Source organism: Clupea harengus, chromosome 7, assembly GCF_900700415.2.
Source record: "Clupea harengus chromosome 7, Ch_v2.0.2, whole genome shotgun sequence".
NCBI lineage: Eukaryota > Metazoa > Chordata > Actinopteri > Clupeiformes > Clupeidae > Clupea > Clupea harengus.
Window position 1 is genome coordinate 17,599,406 of NC_045158.1, and position 27,059 is coordinate 17,626,464.

General features: G+C 41.8%; 2 protein-coding genes across 3 annotated transcripts; both read left to right on the plus strand.

The window, feature by feature from the left end:
- Positions 1–3,213: 3,213 nt before the first annotated feature.
- On the plus strand, positions 3,214–4,337 carry LOC116217903 (E3 ubiquitin/ISG15 ligase TRIM25-like). Its single transcript, XM_031570709.2, has one exon. The coding sequence runs from the start codon at positions 3,320–3,322 to the stop codon at positions 3,935–3,937; it is 618 nt and encodes a 205-aa protein (XP_031426569.1). The 5' UTR covers positions 3,214–3,319; the 3' UTR covers positions 3,938–4,337.
- A 1,264-nt stretch (positions 4,338–5,601) lies between these two features.
- Positions 5,602–16,728, plus strand: LOC105902965 (nucleoporin NUP116/NSP116-like). Of its 2 annotated transcripts, XM_031570707.1 has the most exons (8): positions 5,602–5,750; positions 6,041–6,200; positions 8,554–8,610; positions 9,679–9,827; positions 10,344–10,397; positions 11,239–11,353; positions 14,401–14,431; positions 15,537–16,728. In XM_031570707.1, the coding sequence occupies exons 1-8, from the start codon at positions 5,664–5,666 to the stop codon at positions 15,559–15,561; spliced, it is 678 nt and encodes a 225-aa protein (XP_031426567.1). In that variant the 5' UTR covers positions 5,602–5,663; the 3' UTR covers positions 15,562–16,728. The 2 variants fall into 2 exon arrangements, with proteins under 2 accessions (XP_031426567.1, XP_031426566.1); XM_031570706.2 differs by lacking the exons at positions 11,239–11,353; positions 14,401–14,431; positions 15,537–16,728 and having other exon boundaries at positions 10,344–10,989.
- Positions 16,729–27,059: the final 10,331 nt, after the last annotated feature.

A 27,059-nucleotide genomic window follows, 5' to 3' on the forward strand; every position in this document is an offset into this window, starting at 1 on the left:
AATTAAATGATATGACTGAACAGTGATGATCACATCAATGATTTTTTTTATAAAATATGGCTCAGCACGCCATCTACTGTTTAAAATCATCCTGAACTTTGCAAGCTGCTTGCAAGGCCGATGTCAATTTTCATTTGCTGACCAAGACTCACATTCACAGGCGTTTACGGCACCTCGCCTCCTCAGCCCCTAGTCATTCTTCAAAATTTTGCAGTGGGTTACAGTTAAGCTCAGAACTGGGGGTGAACTCACATTTTAATATATAAATTGTATGTCTTGTAACAAATATGATATATAATCATTGTATAGCCTATAATCAATAAGTGTGGGAAATCCGGATAAAATTAAATATTACACTGAATGAAATAGCCATGGTTTTGTGTGGCAACTTTGTGCTTGAACCTCTTGTGCATGTTCATGTCTAATGGCATCCATATATGTTTGTTGGGCAAGTCTACTTAAATTATTTGGTGAGAACATTTAGTTCTGTGGGTGTGTTTGTGTGCCTGGTTGTAGAGTGCTTTGGTCTGTGACCGCACAAGCAAGATGTGACTGTGGCAATTAATTGATCAAGATTCATGTTTTGGCTATAGTCTCTGTGTTGTGCTGTTGCACTGAAGTAAAGATGTGGATATTTAAGAGACTGTGTGGTGCTGCAGTGGCTCAGGGTCGCCTGATTCAGGAGGTGATTTGACGTCTTTGTCCACCCTTGCCCATAATGTTGTGTCTGTGTATAAAACCCCTGCTCACTCACCATCCTGTTTCAGTTGTCTGAAGCTTGTCCTGTGAACTTTAATAAACAGCAACCACACCAAAGAAAAGTCTGACTCTTGCTCATCGCTACACACCCTAATGCTGGTAGAGGTCAGGTGTCGGATAACGTTGTTTTAAAAAAAGAAAAACAGTGTGGGCAAGAGTAGTTCTGCTCTTAAATACACAAATGACTTGTCAGATTCACTGGAGACTCAAATACTCGTAAAACCCATGTGAAGGCATACACTGAAACACATTCAAATGAAATACATGATCAGACTGTTACTCCAAATAAGTGTAGGGAAACTGCTGTTGGCCCAAGGATGGAAACCAGTCTGATGGCCTAAGGTTCAATGCAGGGCTCTCAAGTGTCACGCATTGAGCGTGACAGTCACTCATTTCGGTCTTTAGTCACGCACTCCCGCCACACATCGTATTTCTCACGCTGAAAAAAAACTCTAGGCTATTTATTTAATGTGCCGCAGCGCGCAAACATGACATGGCCGCGCTGCCCTCACCATGGAGGAATCAAGCACGTCTCCCCGAATCCCCTGGAGTTCTGCCGTGAGGTGCCACTTATCAGCCAATCAAAAAAAAAAATGGGCTAAACAATAGCCAATCAAAAAAACAAACGTATCTGTTGTATCTGGGTAAGATTTAATCCAGCAACCAATGAAAATAAAGCATCCTGGAATTGCGTGCGATTGATCTTCCGAAAGTTTCGTTCACCTGAGGAAACCACTGGAGCTCCGAGCATCAGTCTTCTACAAAGAGTAAGTCGTCTCCTGTTTTAATGTTACAACAAATTCACAATGGTTTGACACAAGCAATGACAACTTGACTGCAGTTAGAGAATATTTCCCAGATAATTAGCATCAGTTTTTAATGAGTGTTTGTAGCCAACACAGTTGTAGGCTACAGCCTGCCTTTTCACTATAGCTTTGACTCCGAACTTCGTTAATAGGCTATAATAAATTCGAGTAGGCCTATTAAAAAAATATATAGCCTATAATTCGAACGAATATTAGGCAGCCCTTAATATTCAATAATGTTATGGGCATTATTTTTTGTAAATGTGTTTGCTTGAACATTCTATTCAGATTCCGAGGCTTCTTCACGCCTGGTGAAGTTGTAAATCGCGAGCTCATTAGGCATACTAGCATGTTATAAATATCCTGGCCATGGATGCATTAATCATTGCATCTGTCTTTCAAAGATGTCAGGTAAAAAAACAAATAAGCATCCTGTCCTTCGCCCAAAGAGGAAAGCCCCCTAAAAAGGCCAGATTAGGCCAAGACAAGGTCGTAAACACATTAGAGGAGGAGATGGTGGAAGAGGAAGAGACAGTAGCCTACATGTGGAGGAGGAGGAGATGGTGCAGGTTGAGGAGGAGGAGACAGTGGAGGAGATGGCTAGAACAAAAGGGAGAAAATATATGTCACTCTTGCCTGTCTTCAAAACTTGAGAGCCCTGATGTTAGCTAACCAGCTCTCTGCAAGTTAGGTTGTGCAAGCACTCAACATGCATTATGGTTTAGTTGAGTTAGCTAATCGTGGCTAACGGGATTTCGCTAACGCTGGCTAGTATAGTTGTGTCCAAAGGAAATATATGGTCTAACCAGCTAGCTATCGTCATGTTCATTATTAAGATTATACTAGTACTCTGTATGCGGTTATATTCTGTTAGTTGTGGCTAGCGGGACTTCGCTAACACTTTAGCCTAGTGCCAGATGAATGAACATGTCCATACCCTATGGTCAAATCAGCTAGCTAACGCTAGCTAGCAAACAATTCTGTTGGTGCTCAACATTAGCTGGTTGCCTTAATAGGAATTTAGGTTAAGTTACACTTGACTGAAAACACATTTTTACCTTGTCCACTTGAGCATCCTTCAATAGTTATCTTGATAATGTAATAGACTACTCTGTAAAAGATGTATGTAATTTCCCTCGGGATAAATAAAGTATCTATCTATCTATACTCTGCTAACTACGTACTACCTTCACCAGTTGGATAAGTTGAAGCAGTCAGTGGTCTCCTTCCACCAATTCACCTTGCCCTTGGTGACCACATAATGTGTATACTATGTCTATGGTTCCATTGAGGTGAACTGTCCCCCGCGCCGCGCCGCGCCCCCTCCCCTTCCCCCTTCCCCCTTCTCCCTTCTCACTCAGGATCTGTCCACGGCACCTTCTTAGCGAGCAGAGGCGCCTGCAGCTGCAGGGGGCGCCAATTTGCCAATTCCACACACAGTGATATGATAGATAATAGAAAACCGCTTCGCGGCCCAAATGAATTTTTTTTTTAAAGTGCTCTTGCCGCCCCCCACGTCTTATGAAAAAGTGCCGCCTAAAACCGCCCCTGCCCACAACCCCAATCAATTAGTCATTAATCATTCAGTCCCTCCCTCCGCCAGTCACTCACTATATTATTATTTGACCTTTTATTTGTGCTGGTTTCTCACTCAACACCAGACCCTAGGGTTAGTGCACCACATTCCGAAGAAACGAAACAGAAAGTAAAAATGGTTGCTGAAGAGTTTTGTTTAGTGTTTACAAGCGCTTAAAATGGCAGAGGCGATTTCAAGTTATCAGGACCTTTTTACGTGTCCGATTTGTTTGGATCTCCTTAGGGATCCGGTAACTGTTCTCTGTGGACACAATTATTGTATGGGCTGCATTAAGGACTGGTGGGATCGGGAAGAACATAAAGAAGTTTACAGCTGCCCTAACTGCAAACAGACTTTCACTCCAAGACCCATTTTATACAGAAATAATATTGTTGATGAGCTTGTGGAAGAGATGAGGAAGACCAGCATCCAAACTGCTTCCCCAGCTCAATGTGATGCTGGACCTGGAGATGTGGAGTGTGATGTCTGCATTGGGAGAAAACGTAAAGCTCTGAAGTCCTGTCTGGATTGTCTATTGTCTTACTGTGAAACACACTTCAAACTTCATAACGATGTAACCCCTGGGCGAAAACACAAGGTGATTGATGCCACAGGCCAGCTACTGGACAGAATCTGCACCCAACATGAGAAGCCTCTGGAGATATTTTGTCGCACGGATCAAAGTTGTATCTGCTATCTCTGCTCGATGGACAACCATAATGGCCACGTCGTAGTCTCAGCTGCATTGGAATGGACAGAGAAACAGGCGAGTACGGGAGCTAATACTTCTACATGAGTTGTCTTAAATTCTTACTTACAAAGAAATGTAATAGTCTGTTCTGTTTTTTACTGTATTGAGAAGATTTAGGTAATGATCATCAGGTGCAAAGTTATGTGATGACCGAAACCGCGCAAACCTGACCCTGCTAGCTGGAACCAAGTATAATGATAGCTTATGCTTTTCTGTACACATTCACATCTTAACTAATGTTTGGGCGAGGTACCCTCATAAAATATGAAATAAATGGAGGAATACCGTGACTGCTGTGACAGCCTGATAAAAGAAAGCAAGAGTGCCTAAACGATCCTTGTAAATTAAAAAACAAAACAACAATTTGTGTCTCTTGCAACAACCTCCTGTCATACCTGGCATTTCTAACCCCTCCTGCCTGGGGTGGGCTGAAGGCAAAGCAGCGTAGGCATTTACATTACATTTACATTTAGTCATTTAGCAGACGCTTTTGTCCAAAGCGACGTACAAGGGAGAGAACAGTCAAGCTAAGAGCAATAAAAAAGCATGGTGTAGCAATAAATACTACTTTACATGAGAATTAGAAAAACAACAACCTAGAAAAGAGGAAAAAGAAGTGCAGGAATGTAACTGCTGAAGTGCAAGTTAAGCGCTAGTCAGGTGCCAGTTAGGAGGGGAGGTGCTCTCTGAAGAGTTGGGTCTTCAAAAGCTTCTTGAAGGTAGAGAGGGACGCCCCTGCTCTGGTAGTACTAGGCAGTTCGTTCCACCAACGTGGAACTACAAATGAAAATAGTCTGGATTGCCGTGCTTGCACGGACGGCAGTGCCAAACGACGCTCACTAGACGAGCGCAGCGTCCTGGGTGTAACATTTGCCCTTACAAGAGCATTTAGGTAGGTGGGAGCAGAACCAGTAAGCACTCTGTAGGCAAGCATAAGTGACTTGAACTTAATGCGGGCAGCTACTGGCAGCCAGTGGAGCTCGATGAGTAGCGGGGTGACGTGTGCCCTTTTCGGTTGGTTGAACACCAGACGCGCCGCCGTGTTCTGGATCATCTGTAGTGGTTTCACCACGCAAGCCGGCAGGCCCGTTAGGAGGGCGTTGCAGTAGTCAAGGCGGGAGCTCACCAAGGTTTGCACCAGCAGCTGGGTGGCATACTGGGTTAGGTACGGCCTGATTTTGCGGATGTTGTATAGCGCAAAGCGGCACGACCTGGAGACAGAGGCGATGTGGGCCGTGAAGGTCAGTTGGTCATCAATAATGACCCCGAGGTTTCTTGCTGTTTTGGATGGAGCAAGAGATAAAGAGTCAGTATTGATCTTGATGTTGTGGTGGATGACCTGTTTGGCTGGGAAGACCATCAGTTCCGTTTTGGCCAGGTTCAGCTGAAGGTGGTGATTTTTCATCCATGTGGATATATCAGCGAGACAGTCCGAAATCCGCGTCGAGACCGTGGTGTCCTCAGGAGGGAAAGACAGAAACAGTTGAGTATCATCGGCATAACAGTGGTAGGAAAAACCATGCGAGCGGATGATAGGGCCCAACGAGGTGGTGTAAATGGCAAAGAGAAGTGGTCCCATCACCGAGCCTTGGGGCACCCCAGTGGTGAGGCGGTGAGGTACAGACAGCTGACCTTGCCATGACACGTTGAACGAGCGCCCAGTGAGGTAGGATTCAAACCAGGAATGCGCATTGCCAGAAATGAGGTGACTGGGATGATCAGAGCTCAGGAGAAGGCTGAGGTGAGTCGGGCTGAATGACTCGTGAAGCGAATGGAGGAGGAGATTGCTGAGCTGAAGAGCAGAGATGCTGAGCTGGAGCAACTTTCAAACACGGAGGATCACATCCATTTCCTCAAGGTAAATAGTGATGCATTGTTAGTTAAACTGTTTGATGGTAGAATCTGGTTTGGATGCTGTACTGTCCTCATTAGGACTATTGTTTTCAGTTGTTTGTAAAGGGTCTCTTGTGAGTTGAATTTTCATTTATAGAATTTGTTTTGATGCCACATCTCAATAAAACCAGACTCCACACACAAATATTTTAATTTCCACACCATGTTGTCTTGACTTACATCAAGCAAATTTACTGTAAATTCAGTTTGTTTTCAGTTATCAGGTATTCAGGTTTCAGTCTTGTGTTTCTTTAGACTTTCCAGTCCGCCATTGACCCACCTCAGTTTAAAGACTTATCCAACATCACTATCAACCAAGGCCTCTCTTTTGAGGCTGTGAAGAAATCTGTCTCCAAACTGAAGACGCAGCTGGAGGACTTCTGCAGGAAGGAAGTCATGATGATATCTGCAGCAGGTTGGTTATATGCTTAAATGTGTTTGCTTGTGTGCGTCCTTACTGACAGTGCATCTTCTACATTTTGATTGTAATAATTAATACATTCTGATGGTTAATTCCAAGAACTGAGGAGGACTTGACCACATGTCCCTTCAGTTCCAAAGAAGCTAGCTGCTCTGATGCTACATGATGCTCTGATGCTACATGACGCTCTGATGCTACCTGGAGACTCACAATGTCTCCATTATGCATGATTACAAGAAATGAATGCAGTTCTGTGCAGATGATTCACCATTTCCTTTTTGAACTCACAAGACAGCAACAAAAAGAAGAGCAGTTCACCTATACGCCAAAGAGGCAGATTACACACACTTATTTTTAGGTGATTCCGGCCAGTAAGAGACTAGCCCGTGGGATGAAACACTCACTCACCTCTTGATGTCAGGGTCATCTGTGAGACAAATGTTTATAGAGCTGTGTGTGCTGTGGAGTGGATATTGAAAGAGAAACCTGCCAAACAACATTTTTGTATTTGTTTACAATAATTGCATCCATTACTTCTGTAGTAGGTTGTGCAAAGTCGTTATAAGGCTTAACTCTTCCAGCCCCAAGCTGCCCCGTGGGTGGTATTTTGATTAATAGATTTTAAAATCTCTGCACGTTTTTGTCCTACAAACATACAACTATCACTCACAGCAACCTTGAACCCTTTACTTTTAAAATACTGTATGTACAGTTTGAAACTAAAATATAAATAATCACTTGCACATTTCAGGCTCTGAGTGAGGTTTCGACCCGCCCATTAGCAAATGACAACTGTTCATATAATAAGGGAATAGTAATTCAGTGATCACTATTGGGTCATGATGTGTCAAGAAAACCTGTAGGGGGTAGAGGGCCACAAAGACATTCCAGGGCCATTACGTCATGGCCATTGTCTTTGACCGAGGTGTCCCAGATTGTTCACACCTATCTCATCAATATGCATAGTGGTCTAGGTGAAGGAAAGTGTCAGTTTCTAAATTACTTATAATTAGTATAGAAACCACACACACTTTATGAATGCTAAACTCACCTATGTGGAGCAAACACCTATGTTTACAAGGTTCAGAGTAAAAAAGAAAACTTCCAAAATATTTACAATGTGTCTGAGCACCTCTAAAACTAGATTTCATTTTAGAGTCTTTAGATTTAATTTTAATAAAAAAATGTTTTTACTACATTCCTTTTACTCTCATTTTATTATTGCTGAGGTGTTCTAGAATATAATCATAAATACCACTTTTGCCTCATGGTTTTTAGTTAGGTGAAATATACAAAAATATCAGGCATGGCAGACTACCTAACAGAGTAAAAAAAAGGCCTTGGTGTTGGAAGTGTTAAGAACTAACGGCCTTCTAAACATGCCCTCACAATCATAATGAAGCTGATTGACTTGAATGAGTGCATCTCTGGCTTTACTTGACAGTGGGAGGTGGGAGGCCTTTAGGATTTAAGCAGCTGGAGACTCATTATGTAATTTCACTTTCTTTATGTAATCTATACTGATGTGATTTAAAATGACGATACTGTGATCTTTACATATACACTTCTTACTAAGTATAATTGGTAATAATTAGTGCTGTCAAACGATTAAAATATTTAATCGCGATTAATCGCATTTATGTCATAGTTAACTAAAAATTAATCGCGATTAATTTCGCAAATTTGTATCTATTCTAAATGTCCCTTCGTTTATTTATTTTTTCCATCATTTTATTGCCCTTATCAAAATGGAAAAGTGGATTGGCTTGCTTTAAGCAAATGTTTTATTTTATTGAAAACCAACATTGCCAAACAGGGCGGTACAAAATAAAATTATAAAGTGCACATTTCAGGTAAACAAGGACTCAGCCTATAGTGCAGTTAAACCATGGCTTAATATTTTCTTTTTTTCAAGTTTGCTGGGAACATAGCAGTCAGGCCTCTTATTTCAGAAACAATGAACCGTAACAGTTAGGTTACCAATAAAAGGTAAGCCTACTACTTCTTTGCTTTCAGCCAGCTGCCTGCCATTTTCAGACAACAGTGAAGCTCGCTTCTTTTGCACAACACAACTTTTAAAAGTAAACTTTCTATTCAGAAGCTTTTTATCATCCAATTTGCCGTATCGCGCTCACCATTCACTCAAACCGTAACGTTAGCCTACTACACAGTTTGCGAGGCCAAAAAGAAAGTTAATCTAAAAATGTTTAAAAAAAATGAATAATAAAAAAAAGCGCGTTAATCTCGCGATAAAAAAATTTACGGCGTTAAAATGGGTTTGCGTTAACGCTGTTAATAACGCGTTAAACTGACAGCACTAGTAATAATGCAATGTTTTCTTTCTCAGTGTCTGAAGTTCAGGCTGTTTGTCCTGAACCAGTGACCAGACAGGAGTCCTTTTCAGGTAAGTTATGCAAGCTATCACACACACATGCAAGCTATCACACACACACACACAAGTGTGGCTGAGTTTTGTCTGTGTCCTGTCAGATCATACAGGCACCTCACTGTGATAGGCATTTTCGCCCTCGTCTTAAAATGGGGGTAGATAAGTCCATGTCTGTCTACACTCAGACATGGATACACACACACACACACACACACACACACACACACACACACTCAACCAACCTGGGCGCACACACACTCTAACACTGGCACAGACGAGACACAAGATGCAAAAGATCATGAGAGCTGCATGATGAGCTGAACAAAAGAAAATTGTAGAATTAACAGATGTGTGTCACTAAAGCCATTTCAATCTGTGTAAAACATCCATGTGAATCAACATAGTGCAAGTTGGGAGCACGCCTTCAAGGTGATATGAACATTAATGGGGTGCTAAGTGACGTCAAGCCATTGTAAAAAACACAAACATTTTAGGCACACAAACGCGTAGAAATTAATCGGAGTCATTTGGACGTCAATGGGGTGCTGAGTGATGTCACCCATCAAGTAAATAATGTTAATAACTTAAAATAAATAACTAAGAACCTATATTTGTTTTGTATGCCCAAATGATGCCTTCATAAATAAACGATGCCTAAATGCATGTGTGTCTGAATATGTAAGAACATTTTTGGGCATGCATTATGTATGTTTGTTTGTGTGTGTGTGTGGTCCACTCAGGTGTGCTGTCATAGGTGTGCCACAGTAAGGGAAGTAGAGTGTAGATGAACTTTAGAGAGGTGAGTGTAGAGAATTTGGGGCCTCCAGACAGACAGTCTGATCCTCTGTGAAGTCATTGTCAGAAAAAGTGTATGGGTCTGTGTGTGTGTGTGTGTGTGTGTGTGTGTCTCTTTGTGTGCATAGAGCCAAACATATTGTGTATTCATGTGTGCATATGTACATGTGTGTTTGTGGCTGTGTTTAAATGTGTATGTTCTATCTGTATTTGTTCTGTCCTCTGAGGCATTTATTCATATAAAAAAGACTCTATTCACTTTGTGTCCTTATTATGTGTTTTCTGCAGGCATGGGCAGCGCATTCACCCTGCCAGGGTTTGGTCAGCAGGCCAGCGGCACCAGCCTATTCGGACAGCCCAGCGTCACCAGCCTATTCGGACAGCCCAGCGTCACCAGCCTATTCGGACAGGCCAACGGCGCCTCCACAATGGGAACGGTAAGGTTGTCACAAAATAAACGGGACACAGAAAAGCAAAGGAAATTGCACAGTCCATTCCAGTGAGGAGCACCTCTAGGTTCTAGAATGAGACATGATCAGAAATCCTTTGGGCAGGTTCTAGAATGAGACATGATCAGAAATCATTTGGGCAGGTTCTAGAATGAGACACAAACAGATATCCTGTGGGCAGGTTCTAGAATGAGACACAAACAGATATCCTGTGGCCAGGTTCTAGAATGAGACACATTCTCATTCCTGTTGGCAGGTTCTTATGCCAGCTGGGACACGCCTGCAACGTCATCCTCTACTCTTTTTTGGTCTATCTGTCAACTATTTCTCTTTCTTTTCTCTCTCGTGTGTGTGTGTGTGTGTGTGTGTGTGTGTGTGTGTGTGTGTGTGTGTGTGTGTGTGTGTGTGTGTGTGTGTGTGTGTGTGAACATGTGTGTGTGTGTGAACATGTGTATGTATCCTGCTCTTCCTCTTCTTTGATTGTGTCTCCACTTGTGTCAGCAGGCCAGCGGCACCAGCCTATTTGGACAGGCCAGCGGCGCCTCCACATTGGGAACGGTAAGGTTATCACAAAATAAACAGGGCAAAGAAAAGCAAAGAAAAATGCAAAGAGTCCATTCCAGTGAGGAGCACCTCTATTTATTTCACAGCGTAGACAAGGCTGCGGCAATCCCAGTCACAAAGAGAAAGGGCAAACCTGCATTTGCGCTTTGTCTTTTCTGGAGCCCGGGTGTGCATAGTGCCTAGAGTGCAGGGGGGAAGATGAGATGTCTGATCTGTCGACCCCTCAGTGCAGCTGCGTGCCTCTTCTGAAGGTCTGGCTGATGAGATGTCACGCCTCCCGAAACGAGTGTAGGACGGGATGGGAACAGGCTAGGGAGAGTGTCCATGTTCAGGGGAAGGGACAGATAACATAATGCCCTCACACCCAGTCAGAGTCAAGGGATGGCACACATGATAGCAATGCATACAGTATGTGAGAGGGTGAGAGCTGAAGGGAGGTTCTAGAATGAGCCATGATCAGAAATCCTTAAGGCAGGTTCTAGAATGAGACATGATCAGAAATCCTTTAGGCAGGTTCTAGAATGAGACATGATCAGAAATCCTTTTGGCAGGTTCTAGAATGAGACATGATCAGAAATCCCTTTGGCAGGTTCTAGAATGAGATGTGTGTGTGTGTGTGTGTGTGTGTGAACATGTGTATGAACATGTGTATATATCCTGCTCTTCCTCTTTTTTGTTTGTATCTCCACTCCTTTTCTATGTTTCTCCTCCTACCTGTTGTTTTCCACTCGTGTGTGTGTGTGTGTGTCTGTGTGCTTATGTGTGTTCATGCATGTTTTTGTGTATGTGTTTGTGCACATGTAAATGTGGTTGTGCCCGTGCCCTTCTGTACCAGGGCTTTCTGTACCAGGCTCCATCCAGTGGCGGTCAGCTTGGCTCTGGATCGGCAGGCTCAGGCTTTGGCTTTGGAGCCAACACGGGTGTGCAGTCCGGCCAGCCCAACCAAGCAGGTGACCAGTGTGTGTGTGTGTGTTTGTGTGTCTGAGAGCTGAAATGTAATTGGTAGTCATTGTTGAATCATTGCCGTTTAGCTAAAAAGAACACAGTTGTCTCTTTGGGTAATATACTTACACATGATTAATACAAATCTGTTTCTTCAAACTGTGAAGTGTCTTTGAAGGCAGGTTTGGGAGATTGTGGCCATTACTACAGGCTGTGAGGTCATTGGTCACAGACATTAATATGATGGACTACTAGACTCAAATGCATGAAACATAAAGGGGAGGCCATGCAGAATTTATAATAATAATAATAATAATAATAGTAGTAAGGTATTTATTAATTGTTACAAGGTTATATTTATATAATAATTATAGCAAAATGTGTGGTGAATGTCAGTGTTGTGAATAGAAACCAAAGATGTAATGTAAAGTCAGTTCAAGGGTAAATGCAAAACAAACAACGACAACGATCCAAAATCCAACGAGTATCCAATTCCAATTCCTATCCAATAACCAACGATAACCAAATGCCGGGAAGACCAAAGCTCTCCCGTCTGCCGGCTGATCATGGCTTTTGTAGCCCAGCCAATCAATGATACACCTGTTTCCAATCACCTGCTGTAGAGACAGAGACAGAACAGGCATGCAAATATCACAGGGCGGGACCTAGACCCGCCAGGGTCGTAACACTACACTGAGAAGGACATAGAGATAGAGGTTCATGCTTTCCTCGTATATCATTCACAACCACACATGTCTCTCACATACACACATGTTCACTCACTCACACATAGACATTCTAACTCTCTCTTTGATACACACACACACACACACACACACACACACACACACAGCTGACCCTAGTGCTGACGTGCCTTTTGTTGCGCTCTCCTTTTCAGTGTGTAATGTGACTCATTATCCCAGGCCCATTATTGCAGTCTCTTAAATATAATACACAGTCATCACGTCATCATCTCTTGCTCCATCGTCATTTCCTCCTTCCTCTCTCTGCTTTTCCCTACTCTTCCTCCTCCTTGTCTGCTTTTCCCTACTCTTTCTCCTCCTTGTCTTCTTTCTCCTCCTTATCCTCTTTTTCCTCCTCCACCTCTTTCTCCTCGTCCTCCCCCATACTCAACCTTTCCTTTTCCTCTTCTTCATTCTTGGCTTCCTACTCCTCCCCCATACCCCTCTTTTCCTCCTCCTCTTCTTCCTCCTCCTCCTCCTTGCCCCCTGTCCTCTCCTCCTCTTCTTCATCCTCCTCCCCAAACCCCTCTCTTCCTCCTCTTCCTCCTTGCCCCCTGTCGTTTCCTCCTCATCCTCCTCCACCTGCCTCTGGTTCTGCCTTCTACCACTTGAACCTCCGCCAGGTACAGGAGAACCTGGCTGAGGTTCTGCTGGTAGGAGACAGCTGATTGACTTAATTATGCCCGTAGAAATGTCTTGAATGTAAAAGTGTGAGAATTGATGTAAAAGTATGAGAATTGAATAGATGCAAAATAATTTGTTCTTAATATAATGGCTAATATGAAACTTAATGGAACGATGACAGATGTGGTTAGCCCTGAAAAAAATCAACATATAGCCTAGCATGTCTGCCTCCATCTTATATTGATCCAGATAGAAGTTTAGAGTTAAAGGTAGTGACATTTTGCTGAAAATAGACTAGGCCTGTAAGAGTTCAAATTAGAAGGGCACTCATGGATCTGGCCTGTGATCCAAAAAACAGAATGTAATGGGTTCTTCCTAGGCCCATGCAACAACCCTCCATCATGGTTTCATGAAAATCGGCCACTAAACCAGTCAAACACACACGTACATACACACATACATACACACATACATACACACACACACGCACACACACACACACACACACACACACACACACACAATACACACACCCGAGGGGGAGCATAGCCACACAGGGATTTGGCTCCTCCAGCTCTTGGTCAATGAGTGCTCACTCTTCCACACATACACACAACGTGGTGGTTTAGTCCGGACAGTTTAGTCAACTACCAGTCCGCTAAAGTAAAATGTTAAAATGTCAACGTTCTACGCCAGTCACCAGACCTTAAATTTGGATAGAATCTTTACTTTGTCATATGTAGCTTGCTAAGCTGTATATTCTACATTAATCATAGCATTACAATATTAAGCAACTCCCCTGGTCTATGTTTTTGTTAATACACATGGAATTCGTTCATTGTGTGATTTGATCAGGAACTTACGTGTGGTATAATCAGGACAGTCTGGTAGCTAACTCTGCAATGGGCGCAAGCAAAGCAAGTAATCGCGAAGATAAACTGCAAGATAAACAAAAGGTGTATTTGGTTCCTCCAATCTGCACTGCTCTGCAATGACGACATGACCCATTCGAAACCCCTTTCCCCCAAGGACTGGTAACTTCGATATAACAACTGGGCATTTATAGCTACCATAGCATAATGGATACATAGCTAAGCATAAGACTGTTTAACCTTTGCCAATGAATTGATTTGATCACTGAACATTACTGTTCGGATACATTTCTATGGTTAGGTTATTAGGTAGTTGGCTTCGCCACACCATACAAGAGTTAATGTTAGTTAAGCTCCCCACAGAAATAGGATCTTATTTGCATTACTAACCATTTTCCTCTTCTAACTTGGCACTGTAATCACACAGATTACACATACGTTGGCCTTTACATAGCCACACATATGACACACTAAAATTTCGCCCTTCACATAAGATAGTTCTTTGTCTAATCTCTGTTCACGATCTTGAACGCACATGCACGCAGAACTACGGAGACCAAACAAAGAGACACATGTAGCACCCTTGCTTTAATACCTTTTATAGTCTAGGTCCTAGAGTTGCATGATTCTGAAGACTTTATTTTGTAAAGTATCCCCTTTTGTGTGTGTATGTGTAAGTAAATGTGTATGAATGTTAATGTGAAAATGGATCAATGAGTATGAATGAATGTGTATGTAAAGTGAGTGTGTATACAACAATTAAATAAATGAGTAAACAAAGAATACTTTGTGCTGATTTTTCACTTTGTCTTTCAGGCCTCTCATGGCTCTTCGGAAACACCAATCAGTAAGTACTGATCCTATGTGAAAAATGTTGAAAATGTTTTGTGTGAGCGTGTGTGTGTGTCTGTAAAGTGCTATTGGTTTCATGCCTGATGTGATGTTGCTTGTTGTGACTAGGCTTAGAGCAGCTGCCATACCAGGTGGTAATGGAGCCAGTGAGAATTCTCTCAGTGGTGCATCTGTAAAAGTTGGTCAGAGTTTTGGTAGACGTGTCAAACTTCCTAAGTCTCCTTAGGAAGCATAGGGGCTATAGGCGCTTTTGGCCAGTTTTGAAAGCCGCCTCAGTTTGTCTGGTCCAGGAGAGGTCATGATTGATGAACACACCAAGGCACTTTAAGCAGGAGACTCTCTCCACTTCAGCCACTTCGTGAACCCCCTTTACATCCTGAAGTCCAGTTGCAGACATTGTTGGCAGTGTACTCCACCACATAGGTGACCTGTCAATAGTGTTTGGAAATGGAAATGGTGAGCCTATGGGACGGAGAAACACACTGCATTGTGGGTAGTGAGAGCTTACTGACGGCCTCTCACCAAGTGAATGTGTTTCATTCTTCCTGTCCCCTTAGAGCAGAAATGCACTATTAGAGACTCCTGAGCCTCGGGCCTCTGCCTGGTGCCGGTGCGAGTCCCCATGAAAATGAATCAGGAGTGGCTGCCTCTATGCAGCTTCCTGGAAGGAGGCTGTAATCTGTGTTTTAAGAGGTTTAGATCCTCTCTTGTTTGCGTACTCCAGTTTGGGGTTTCAGGAGACATCCTCCATGGATGTCCTTCCACGTTTGTGGTGTGTATTGATGCAGCACTAACCAATCATTATATCCAACTCTCACCTGCAAAATGGACTGGCATGGTCAGTGTAACTAATTCGTCACTCATATTCATCAAGTCCCCTTTGTGTCATTGGTTGACTTGCATGATATAATAACTCTTTGTCATGTCTATGACATTAGACAGCAGTTGTCTCTCCTAGTTCTTCTTGCAGATTGTCTGTTGTCAACATGCCTCTTTTAGTCATTCCTAGTGTGGCCCAAGGACCGACAAGGCCAATCATGTGACTTTCAGGTCGTGCCCCTTCTCAAAACAGTCTAATTGATGCCTCTGTGCTTTTCCAGGAATCCCCCAAGATCTGGACACTGACAAACTCCATTCTCTTCCAATATTTTCACTCAGTTGCCTTTGACGCCAACATTTTTGTTTGTATTTGCCTTCGTTTTTCTTAGTTTTCATTTTTGTGGTTTACAAATTATTGAGATACATTCTCTTTTTACTGTCTCCAAGTTTGGAAAGATTTGCTCTTCCTTTTTGTCCCTGAGTTCTTATAAATGCAACATTCATTTTGGTGCACAGTAACCCGGCAATAAGCTAGCATATTGACTAGTCAAGTTTTTTTTCTGCAGCTGTAGTAGATTCACCACCAAGCCTAAAACAGAACAAAATTACACTACAGATGTGCACATAGATTGGCAATGCTTTAAGCAAACTCAAAGTTACAATATGCTGGATGCCGAAGTTTTTCTTTTGAATGAATGATGAAATGAAGCTATTTTTATGTATTTTGAATTTTGGCATTATACTAGTACGCTCACTGTGTATTCATTGAGAGGAATGTAAAAGTAAAAAATGTTTAAGAGTTCGAACAAGGTTTCAACAGATGACTGAAAGCCATGATTTATCAGTTCACTATGAATTGAACTGAAACCATTGACGATGATACATTGAGAGAGATTTGCTATTATGTGAGATGGCATACATTTGTATACAAATTATCAAGAATTGTTTTATTGTTGATTTTTTTGGGGTTATGTTTATTTCTGCCATTTTGTTGCATCATAAGCCTGCTGTAATTTGATTTACTTCCTTGACTAATTTGATGTGATGTTTCAGTGAGGTTTTGGGATGTTTTTATTGTTTTTGTTTTCCCTGATCATTTGTAATGTTTTTAGAACAAAAAGGGGCTTCAATGATTGGACTAGATTTGCATTTCTTGAAGGAAATACCAGGGCTTGCAAGGCAAAAAACATGTACAGACTAAATCATTACAATGCCTGCAGAGAGAGTGATAGCCTAAGAACGTGATGAGGACATAAAAGATAGAGTAAATTAAAGTATTAACTGTCAGAGCACTCATTTGTTTTCACAAGTTCACAATGCCTTATCCTTTCTTATAATAATCTTATATCTTTTCATAACAGCACTATCACTTTGTCACTTTACTTAAAGCTGACAAAGTCCACTTATAAAATCATATCAATATCAATGTACTGCCATTGTTGAAATGACAATAAAATGGGCTTTTCATCTGTATCCTGTTGTATTTACTGTCAGAGTACTCATTTGTTTTAACAAGTTCATAATGCCTTATCCTATCTCATCTCATCTGTTCATAACAACACTATCCTTTTGTCACGTTACTTAAAGCTGACAAAGTCCACTTATAAAATCGTTTGGCAGTGTATTACATTTTATGTCTGTATAGCAGCATAGTCACCATGCTAATAACCATAAATGAATATGCAAAATATATCATAAAGGTGGTTATGGGGTCCTGTGAAGACCTAAGTACATAGTTATAATGAGTGCTACAATGACTTATAGCATTATGACATTTGACAAACACACAGACTAATGATCACATATTTATAATGCATTATTCCGTCTTAAATTATAACCTTTCATAATTAACTGATATAATGTATCATAAAGGTGGTTATGAGTCATTGTGAAGACATTATACATAGTTAGAATGATTGCTACAATGACTTATAGCTACTTTATAAGTCATTATTAAGGCCATTATAGGACCTAATAAAGGCAGGCCTCATAGAAAGTGTTACCAACTTTTCTCCTACATTCATGTTATTATTGTGAGTCAGGCCTACCATGGAATTCTATCCTATAAACTGACGAGGAGAGAGGAGTGTCAGACTCTGAAACTTTAGGGTGTGTGTTTGGCAGCAGTCCATTTATGGAATGACATTCCACACAGCCTGCTGCTCTTATGGGGAAAGGAAGAACATTGTAGCAGTATAGAAATGTATATAATAACTGAATTTAGGAGTGGACTAAACATTTCTTATAATGGCATACAAACTTTTTAAGTGAGGTGGTACAATGTTGTAAGGTGTAAGGAAAATAGGTACCATCCTCATAAACCAATTCATGTAGGTACAGGTACCATCTTCACACGGACAGCTCCAATTAAAGTGCAATGGCTCTGTGGACAGATGGCAACTATGTCATTGTGCATAAATAAATTGCATGCCTGGAAGAAGGTGTGTTCTGCAAGCACTTATATAGCCATGGCAATCAAGATGCCTGCACCTGAGCTCAGAGATGATGCGGAGCGAGCAGACGAGGATCAGAGCCAGGGGGACGAAGAAGATGATCACGAACGATGCAGTCCTGGACCAGAGGGAAGCAGGGGCTACAGTCAGGCACACCAGGAAGCTCTCGCACTTTGTGGCATTTCACACTACCTAGAAACGTAAAACCCATAAACGATTTGTTTCTAGACTTTGGTGATTGGTGTAGGCCTAAGAGAATGTATACCCCCTTACAGCTTCCTATCCTTTCACCCGAGCCAACAGACAAGGTCAATAGAGTGGTAAACTGGGAAAATAACAAATGTTTTTAAACTTAACCCAGCAATTTGTTCCAATGCTAAAATAATAATAATAATAATAATAATAAACACAACAGAAAAAGAAACCTTCACTGTGTCTATAGACACCTCAATACAGAATGAATTTACTCCTTTTTTTCCTTATACCAGTGGAGTTTCTAAGTAAGTTTCAAAATGTCCCTGTGTAACAGGCCAAATTAACCCCCGCCCAGATTATACCTGGGTATACTTTGGCCCAGGCCAGATTAAACCTGGGTATACTTTGGCCCAGGCCAGAGTATACCCCAGGGATAAACTGTCCTAGGCCAAACTATACCCGGGGGTGTAAAATAGCCTAGGCCATACTATACCCCTCCAGGCCAGAGTATACCCCAGGGATAAACTGTCCTAGGCCAAACTATACCCGGGGTGTCAAATAGCCTGGGCCAGACTATACCCCTCCAGGCAGGGCCGGTCCTTCCTATAGGTGACAAAGGCAGTTGCCTAGAGCGCCACCTAGAGGGAGGCGCCAAAAATTATTTTTTTGCTGGGCAGAGTTTTTTGCGCCCCTTCTATTTGTCCAACCAATATTTTGACATTGAAAAATATATTTAACATAAGGGGAACATTTGCCAAAAATCTAAAGAGGTAGGGGTGTTGTCAGAACATGCTAGCGCATTGATGGGTATGGGTCGAGTGTGGGTCGAACGGACAATACAAAATGTAATTAATGATTTTTCCGAAACTTGCATGCACCTAGTGCAGTACATTCTTAATATCATTGGTTGAATGTTGCCCGGTTCTGTATCCCTCCTCCACTCCCTGAGATGCCCAGACATGCAAGAGACGTCTGTGACGCCCCGGCTTTGCCGTGCCGTTTGGGGTTACGCCTCTTCCTCCCACTGCCTATTGACATTAGGCTCTGGGGTTCTATTTGTTTATGCCTCCTGTTCTCCGTTCAACCTTTAGGAGGAGCTGAGTTGCAGGCTGTTGCTAATCAGGGGCGGGGCTTCAGGTGATGGCCATCACTATATAGCCGGTGTCCCGGAACCTCAGAGGAGGACTCTTTTCTGCTCTAGCTGACGCTGGCTGCAGTATTCCCATTGCCTAACTTTATGCATTACACATAGTCTACATTACTGACACGCATGACACTTTGTTTTACCGTTACTCTCACTTACTGACTTGTGTATATTTTGTAAATAAATGTAATAATTGTTAAACGTTACCCGACGGTGTCTTGTCTTCCCTCTGTCATAGCTACTGCGAGCTAAGTAATCGTGACACGTCCTAACAAATGTTAGATGATGGCTGAAGTTCAAGCACTCTGGACTCTGGTACTGGAAGAAAAATAATAGATATCTGGACACTCTTTTATTATAACTTGACAGAAAATAAAACAGTGTGGCTTCAGAATAGGTTGGAAGAACACAACAAACCTAAAGAGGCACCTGAAAGCGCACAACCCTGTAATTTATGCTAAGGTAAATTAGCTAGTAACTGTCAATGATTATGTTATGTGATGTCGTTATGTGAAGTGTTGTAGTAATCTTTGATCTTTGTGGATATTTTGATGTTGTTATCAGTGTTTAACTTTGAACATATATATTGTAGCGAGGACTTGCTAGTCTTAGAAGTTGAAGTTTCAGGACGTAGTAATCTTTGATCTTTGTGAAAGGGTTTTTTCAGTTTTTCTGGTTGAAGTAATAAAAGTCTATGTTTTAGAGTTTTAAGGTTTAAGTCAGTTCGCTTTCTCACTTAACTTACCTGACAAAGCTGAACCCCCAATAAAATGTTGAAAAATTAAGTAATCACTTAACACTACTGATATATCATGGGGGTATAATCTGGCCTGAGGGGGTATGAATTGGCCTAGGCTAATTTAAACCCCGGGGTATAAATTGGTATAAATTGGCCTAGGCCATAATATACCCGGGGTATAATCTAGCCTAGGCCCCTTTAACCCCGGGTATAGTCCGGGCCGGGGGTATACTATGGCCTGTTACACCGGGTCAATAAAATAGCCTAACTTCTGGTTTCAGTCAGAAATATCCTGCTCTTACTCTGCTAATAACAACAAAAACAAAAAATGGCTTCTAGAATGTAACATTGTAAAATATGAATCAGAATAACATCAGTTTTCATGGAAAAATTTGGAAAAACAGTATGAGTTGTTCATCAAAAAGTATGGGGTGTTGTGTATTCCTACAAGACTTCTTGAACACTTTATTTTAATGGGGTGTGTCTGGTACGCCAGTAACCACTGTTGAGCCTTCTGAAGGTGTAGTGGGCCTAATTCAACGAAACTTGCAACAAGAACTTGCACATCTCTGTTTATAGCTACGAACTTTTTTGTTAACATTTCATGATCAAACATTAACTTTTCATACACACACAAAGGTTCACTGGCTTCCATTTTTAAATTTCCATGTTCTTCTTCCCTTTCACCTTGCCACCAAGCCCGCCCCCTACCACTGTTTTAATTTTTGATAGGATTACAGTGTGCAACAGTACGTGGTCTTCGTTGTCGCATTTTGCGTTTCAAAATGCACCACACATTCTCTATTGGGGACAAGTCAGGACTGCAGGTAGGCCAGTCTAGCACCCACACACCCTTCTTCCTCAGCCATGCCTTTGAAATGTGTGCCGAATGTGGTTTTGCATTGTCTTGTTGAAATATGCACAGGCTTCCCTTGAAAGGATGTCGTCTTGAAGGCAGCATATGTTGCTCGAAAATCTCTATGTACTTTTTCGGCATTAATGGTGCCATCACAGAAGTGTAAGTTACCTTTGCCAAGGGCACTGGCAAAGCCCCATACCATGACAGACCCTGGCTTTTGGACTTCTTGCTGGTAATAGTCTGGGTGGTCCTTTTCTTCTTTAGTCCGGAGCACAAGAGGCTCTTTCTGTGAGTTTAGTAGCCATTGTACCGTTAAAAAATCATGGTTTTGTTGATCGACCCTTCCCCCTTTTGAAGTAGGACGGGCACGCGCAATTGCCCTGATAAGTGAAGTCTGGTTCTAATAAACAACATAGTTTGAGGGCAGATCAGCCTTGGACGAACCGAGATAGCCTGTCCTCAATCATCGCGGTAATTTAAACTGGCTAATGGGACAATTGATCGACTTAACTGAACCACGTACGACGAATGGAGCCCAGGTGTGGTAGACGGTGACGGAAAAAAACAGGAAGTGGCAGAAGGCAGGTGGGGGCGGACTTCAGGACAAAAACAAGAAAGCACATGGCATTACAAACCAACACAAGACAGCACATAGCATAACAAACAAACAAACACAGGAAGGCACATGGCATGACAAACAAACACAGGAAGGCACATGGCATGACAAACAAACACAGGAAAGCACATGGCAGCCAGAGTCCTTTGGCTAACAGAGGGGATACTGACATCGATAATGATAAAGTACGGGGTGTTGTGTATTTCTTCAAGACTTCTTGAACACTTTAATTTAATGGTTGCAATTCCCACTGCAAGCATATCAGAAGATTATGTTCATGGTACACCATAAGACTAAATGCTCCAGAAATGGCTTTCATTGTGAGTGGGAACTGGGTATTTGTGTGTGCATGCAGGAAGGTTAGGTTCAGTATTTTTTCTTAAAATGCCCATCCCTACTTCATACAACTTTTAAATGGATAGTAGCGCTCGCAACACATCTACATGGCATGACATAACGTTCAATAAACGGAAGTTAATACACAGGTTTGTTTTATTCAAAACCTGTCTGCTCACTACATTTACTCTTTTTCATTCCAGTCTACCGTACAGTTGGAATGTGCTTCGGACTGCTGTGTCTCCTGTAGGTGACTCTTAACATCACTCTGCGTCTCCACTGTGAGTTCCTTTTCATTCACTCTCTTCTGATCAGCAAAGAAAATATCAGACAGTTTACAGGCTGGGTTATAGCCATGAGCTGTAAAAATAACATATTCCACCCTTTCAGTGCCGAGGTTAACCAATGATGGACAAGAATGTCAGATGAGATACAACTCATTGGCTGAAGAAAGACACCTGTTAATGACCAGTTTCACCAATTTGGTTGAAGAGAGAGACAGACTTGACAAGCGGCTTGATGAACTGGGTGAGCATGAATCCAATGATATACTAAACCATAATGAAAACGTAGAGAAACTGAAGGAACATGAGTATGACCAGTAGTGGTATGGTAAACAGCAACCCAGGGGCAGCTCTTGCATCCAGTGGTGAAAACATACTGTTGGATGATTTACAAGATATGGACGTTATCTGCCTTCTATATATGCCTCTAACTACTGAAGGCGTTAAATCCCTGTCTGAAGTTAAATCATTAGCTGTCAGCTCTAACTAGGTCTTATTGCACCCACCCAGTTGGTGGTTTGTTTTACTTCTCTAAAATAACTGATTTCAGTTGGATGGAAAAGTTTTGAGTCCAGCCGCTATTTCTTCTCCATTGCGGAGAAAACCTGGAATGAGGCCCGGGAGGACTGCAAACAGAGAGGATCCGATCTGGTGATCATCAACAGTCTAGAGGAACAGATGAGAGGGAAAGATAGATAGAAAGATGGATGAATGGATTGATGGACAGTCAGTTGTTTGGTTGTACTCCAGTAGAAATCTGTCAAAATATTCGAAAAGTGCTATCCACAAATTGTAGAGAACTTCAGCTTTGTGACAAGGACGTCTAGATGTCTCTTAAATGTCAGATATATTCTACGAAGCCGTTAATGAGTTAGACTTATTTTTTTCCCAATGAAAGAAATTTGTCTCAGCACATGCACGTGAAACCTGGATTGGCCTGACAGACAGTGAAATAGAGGGACGGTGGAAGTGGGTAGATGGAACTCCACAAAGCTTTAATAAGGGGTAAGACAAAACATTTTAAGGAATACTTTCAATCAAGACCTAAGGAGCCATCATTTAGGTTATTTACTTAATTATGTAATTATCTCGAGAAAAGAAAATTTGTTTTCCAGAGATAATGAATTCCATATCTCAGGAAAACTATACACTGTTTTCCTGTTATAATGAAGACGAGCAAAGCCTCTCTATCTGGACCGCAGCTTAGGCCTTCCATGTTGAAGAACATTGGTGTTTTTCATATACTATTTAAATAGTTGCAACTCGTATGAATCCTTCCCCCAGAATAATTTATCACATTTACTTTTAGTACACTCAAGCCACGTTCATTAACATTCCAATGGTCAGCAAGACCTTCCTGTCTGCAGTCCTTCACACCTTAGACACCTAAGCAGACCCCATACTGTTCCCCTTCCTGCACCTCTTCATCCAACACCCAATACACACCCCATGAAAGATGTGTAATCTGTCATCCCTACACCTGAACATGTGAACTTGTACTCTGAGAATTCTTCTGTTGAATTGCCATGTGGAGACACCGTGTGGTGAGAGAGGGGAGCAAAGAGTGATCATCGCTGCCTTTGGAAGACAAAGGGATGAAAGGCCAACACAGGAGACTTACACTGCACTGTGGACGATATCTCCTAATCATCTCCTCCTCTCGCTCTAGCGTGGCGTGTAGTGTGTGTTTGAGATCTGACACACGGAATGCGTAGAATAAACCGACACCCATACCCACCAGTCCGACATTCCATCGAGTCCTTTGCTAAATCCTGCAACCGCAACTGACTTCATAGCTTAAATAGAGTTGTGTTATGATAAAGGTAATAGTTGGCGTTTTCATCTGGAATTTTGCCATAAAAACACAACGATCTTTCAGTGTCAACCAGTGGTCACTGAGTTTATTCAGGTTTTCCTGACACCTGATTGGCCTAATTGCTGCTGACTGAATGGACACACTGAAGTTAGCCCTGATAGCATATTTAGTAACTTTATGTTGTGGTGTAATATTTACTGCAGGTTGTGGATGGCAAAGGAACCCAACAATGCTTATAGGGGTGAAGACTGTAGCAAGGCTTATGGAAAACAATGGAATGATGAAGAATGCTCTCGGAAATTCAAATGGACCTGTGAAAATAAAGTTTAAATATATTTTCCATGACATGTTTCAGAACATATTACTTTTTTTGATAGTTTGTCTTATATCTGTGTGTCTACACACTTTGGAACTAATGTGAGGACTGTGTACCGCACTGCACTTATCAAGACATCATTTGATCTACCAAGACACAAATAATAAATATATTCAACTTGAAATTATTTGCTTATGTGTTTTTCTATTAGTTTCAACAAAGGAAGGATGTCTGTGTGTGTATGTGTGTGTGTGTGTGTGTGTGTGTGTTTTGGCATATGTGTGGGTGGGGGCTTAGGTAGACATAACTGTACAGGTAGCTGTATAATTAAATATAAATAATAAAAGTTACATGTGTGTGTTTTTGGGGTAGAGTTGGTAAAAGTAATCAGATGCATTCAGCTTGTTGTTTTCCATTTGTCCTCATGCCAAAAGATCAACACTGTTGAGGAACCCCTGACCAAAGCAATGAAGGGCAATCAATATGGTTGGTGCAGACATTTTGTCTTTCCTTCTGTATGTGACCCACTGTAAGATAAATGCTCTGGCAGTATTTATATCATCATCATTGGTGTTTCCTTTGAACAGAAACAGTTTTAAACAGATAGCATTAAGTGGGTGATAATGAAATAGTTGAACTGTACAAGGACTGATGTGTTGTCCAAACACACAGCAGCCAATCGAACGCAATCCAGTGTCCTCTACAAAGCATGTTCAGGGATTTAACATGGCCTTGAGATGTACAGGCTTAACAACAATTTACAGTGGTGTAGATGAACATCTATGAAGAGGGCGGAAGAGAGAGAGAGTTAAAGAAAGAGAGAGTGAGTGAGTGAGCCAACGCCCACTGGCAAAAGACGCCTCTAGTTCTTTTTAACAGGAGGTACATTAATATGTGTGTGTGTGGTATTGCAATGACGCACACTTGTCTGACCACAGTGATTTACCAGAATGTTCTGTGTGATGTATGCGCAACAGAGCAGCCTCAGATCAAGGCTGAAGGATCCACACCACCCATCATCCCTGCTGTCACCTGCCATGCTAACCTTTACCCTGCACCTGCTTTGCTGTTCACTGATTTGACTGAACTGAGGAACATCTAAGCCCAGTCACACGTACCGCAGATATTCCTGTAGCTCAACAACAGAAGCAAATGGCTAATGACCTGACATTCATGGCTTTGATCCCCCAGGGTTGAAAATTGTATGTCTGTGCCACATTTAGTGACTGGACACAAGTGTCTGCTGACTCAAAAAAATAGAAGATGCATTGATGGATGATGGTAGAGAAAAGTTTAGAATGTTGTGGATAATTTCTTCAACTAATTATAAAACAGTCTCTTTAAGAGAGTATTGAGTAGTTTACCTCTCATTTTCTCATGTCACATTGAGCATGGCCTTTTCTTCCTACTTCAGCAAATTATGACATGTGATGTTATCTGGGTTAATAGTGGCATCTTTATACAGACATCCGGTGGTAAATACATGATACAAACTGTGCTCATAGGGTTACTGTTACAGGGGTAAGGGGAGTAGGAAAAGAGAAACATGTCGTTGGTGGCAATAATATATACTGTATTGTATATAAATGCTAGCATAGGGTATGGGGTAGAGTAAGTGTACGGCAGTGCGGTGGCGGTGGGTGCAATTGGCCGAGGCTTTCTACAGGTAGATCGGGTGAAGGGACTACAGCAGCGTCCCATAGCGAAGATAGTCTAGATTAGGAGAGAAAGAAAAAGAACAGAGTGAGTGGGTAGAGTTTGGCTGTCCATATGCGTAGATGAGGAGTAGTGGGGGTGAGGAGCAATGTTTCCACATCCATCAGCAATTGGAACATGCTTTAAGGGAGAGAGAACATTTTTGTTAGTAGACATCAATTTCAGAAACAGATTGGCAATATGGCCATTGTATCAGTATTATTATAGGCATTAGCAATGTGATATGAAAGGAGAGGGACAGAGAGGCTGCCTGGCTAGGTGTATGGGAATATTAATTAGTATTTAGTTAGGTTTGGTACATGCAGAGATTTTGTTTAGTTGTTTAGTTATGCTGGCATTTAGCATTTTGTTTGGTAGATTTTAGTCATAAGCTTTGTAAGGGTGGCAAACGATGTCTGTAGCCCAGTGTTTTGGTTTTTTTTGTATGTGTTCATATGTCTAGTAATGCTTGCTGGCTGACTGGCTGGCCCAGCAGGTGATGGGTTTGTTGACGCAATTACTTGTGGCTATAGGATGCACTAAAGAGGAATGTCTTTAGTCTCGATTTGAATATAGGTAGAGTGTCTGCATCTCGGATGGAGGTAGCTTAAGGCTCTGCCTCCTATTGTGGTTTTTGATATTCTTGGAATTACGAGGAGGTCTGCACTCTGGGAACAGAGCGGCCTTGGATGGCAATAGGGGACAACTAATTCCTTAAGGTAGTTTGGAGCAAGGTCGTTTAGGGCTTTGTATGTTAGCAGGAGTACTTTGAAATCAATTCTACTTTTGACCGGGAGCCAATGCAGAGAGGCAAGAGATGTGTTCATATTTTTTTAGTTCTGGTGAGTGTACGGGCACAGCGTTCTGTATAACTTTGAGGCTCTTTATTGAGTTGATGCTGCATCCGGAGAGCATTGCAGTAATCTAGTCGGGATGTAATAAATGCGTGGATTAGTTTTTCTGCATCTTGGAGGGATAGGACTTTTCTAATTTTGGCAATATTGCGTAAATGAAAAAATTATGTCTTTGAGATCTGTTTTATGTGTGAGTCAAGTAGGAGGTCTTGGTTGATAGTTACACCAAGGTTTTTGATGCAAGTATTGTGTGTTGGGATGCCATCGAGTGTGGGTAGATGGCTAGATAGTGTCATTCTCAATTGATCGGGGCCTACAAGCATAACTTAGTTTTATCAGAGTTGAGGAGCAGGAAGTTGGTTGCCATCCAAGATTTGACATCTTGCAGGCAGGTTTCTATTTTGGGTAGATGTACAATTTCATCAGGTTTCATGGATAGGTAGAGTTGGGTGTCATCAGCATAGCAATGGCCTTATGACAGCACCTAAGGGTAGCAT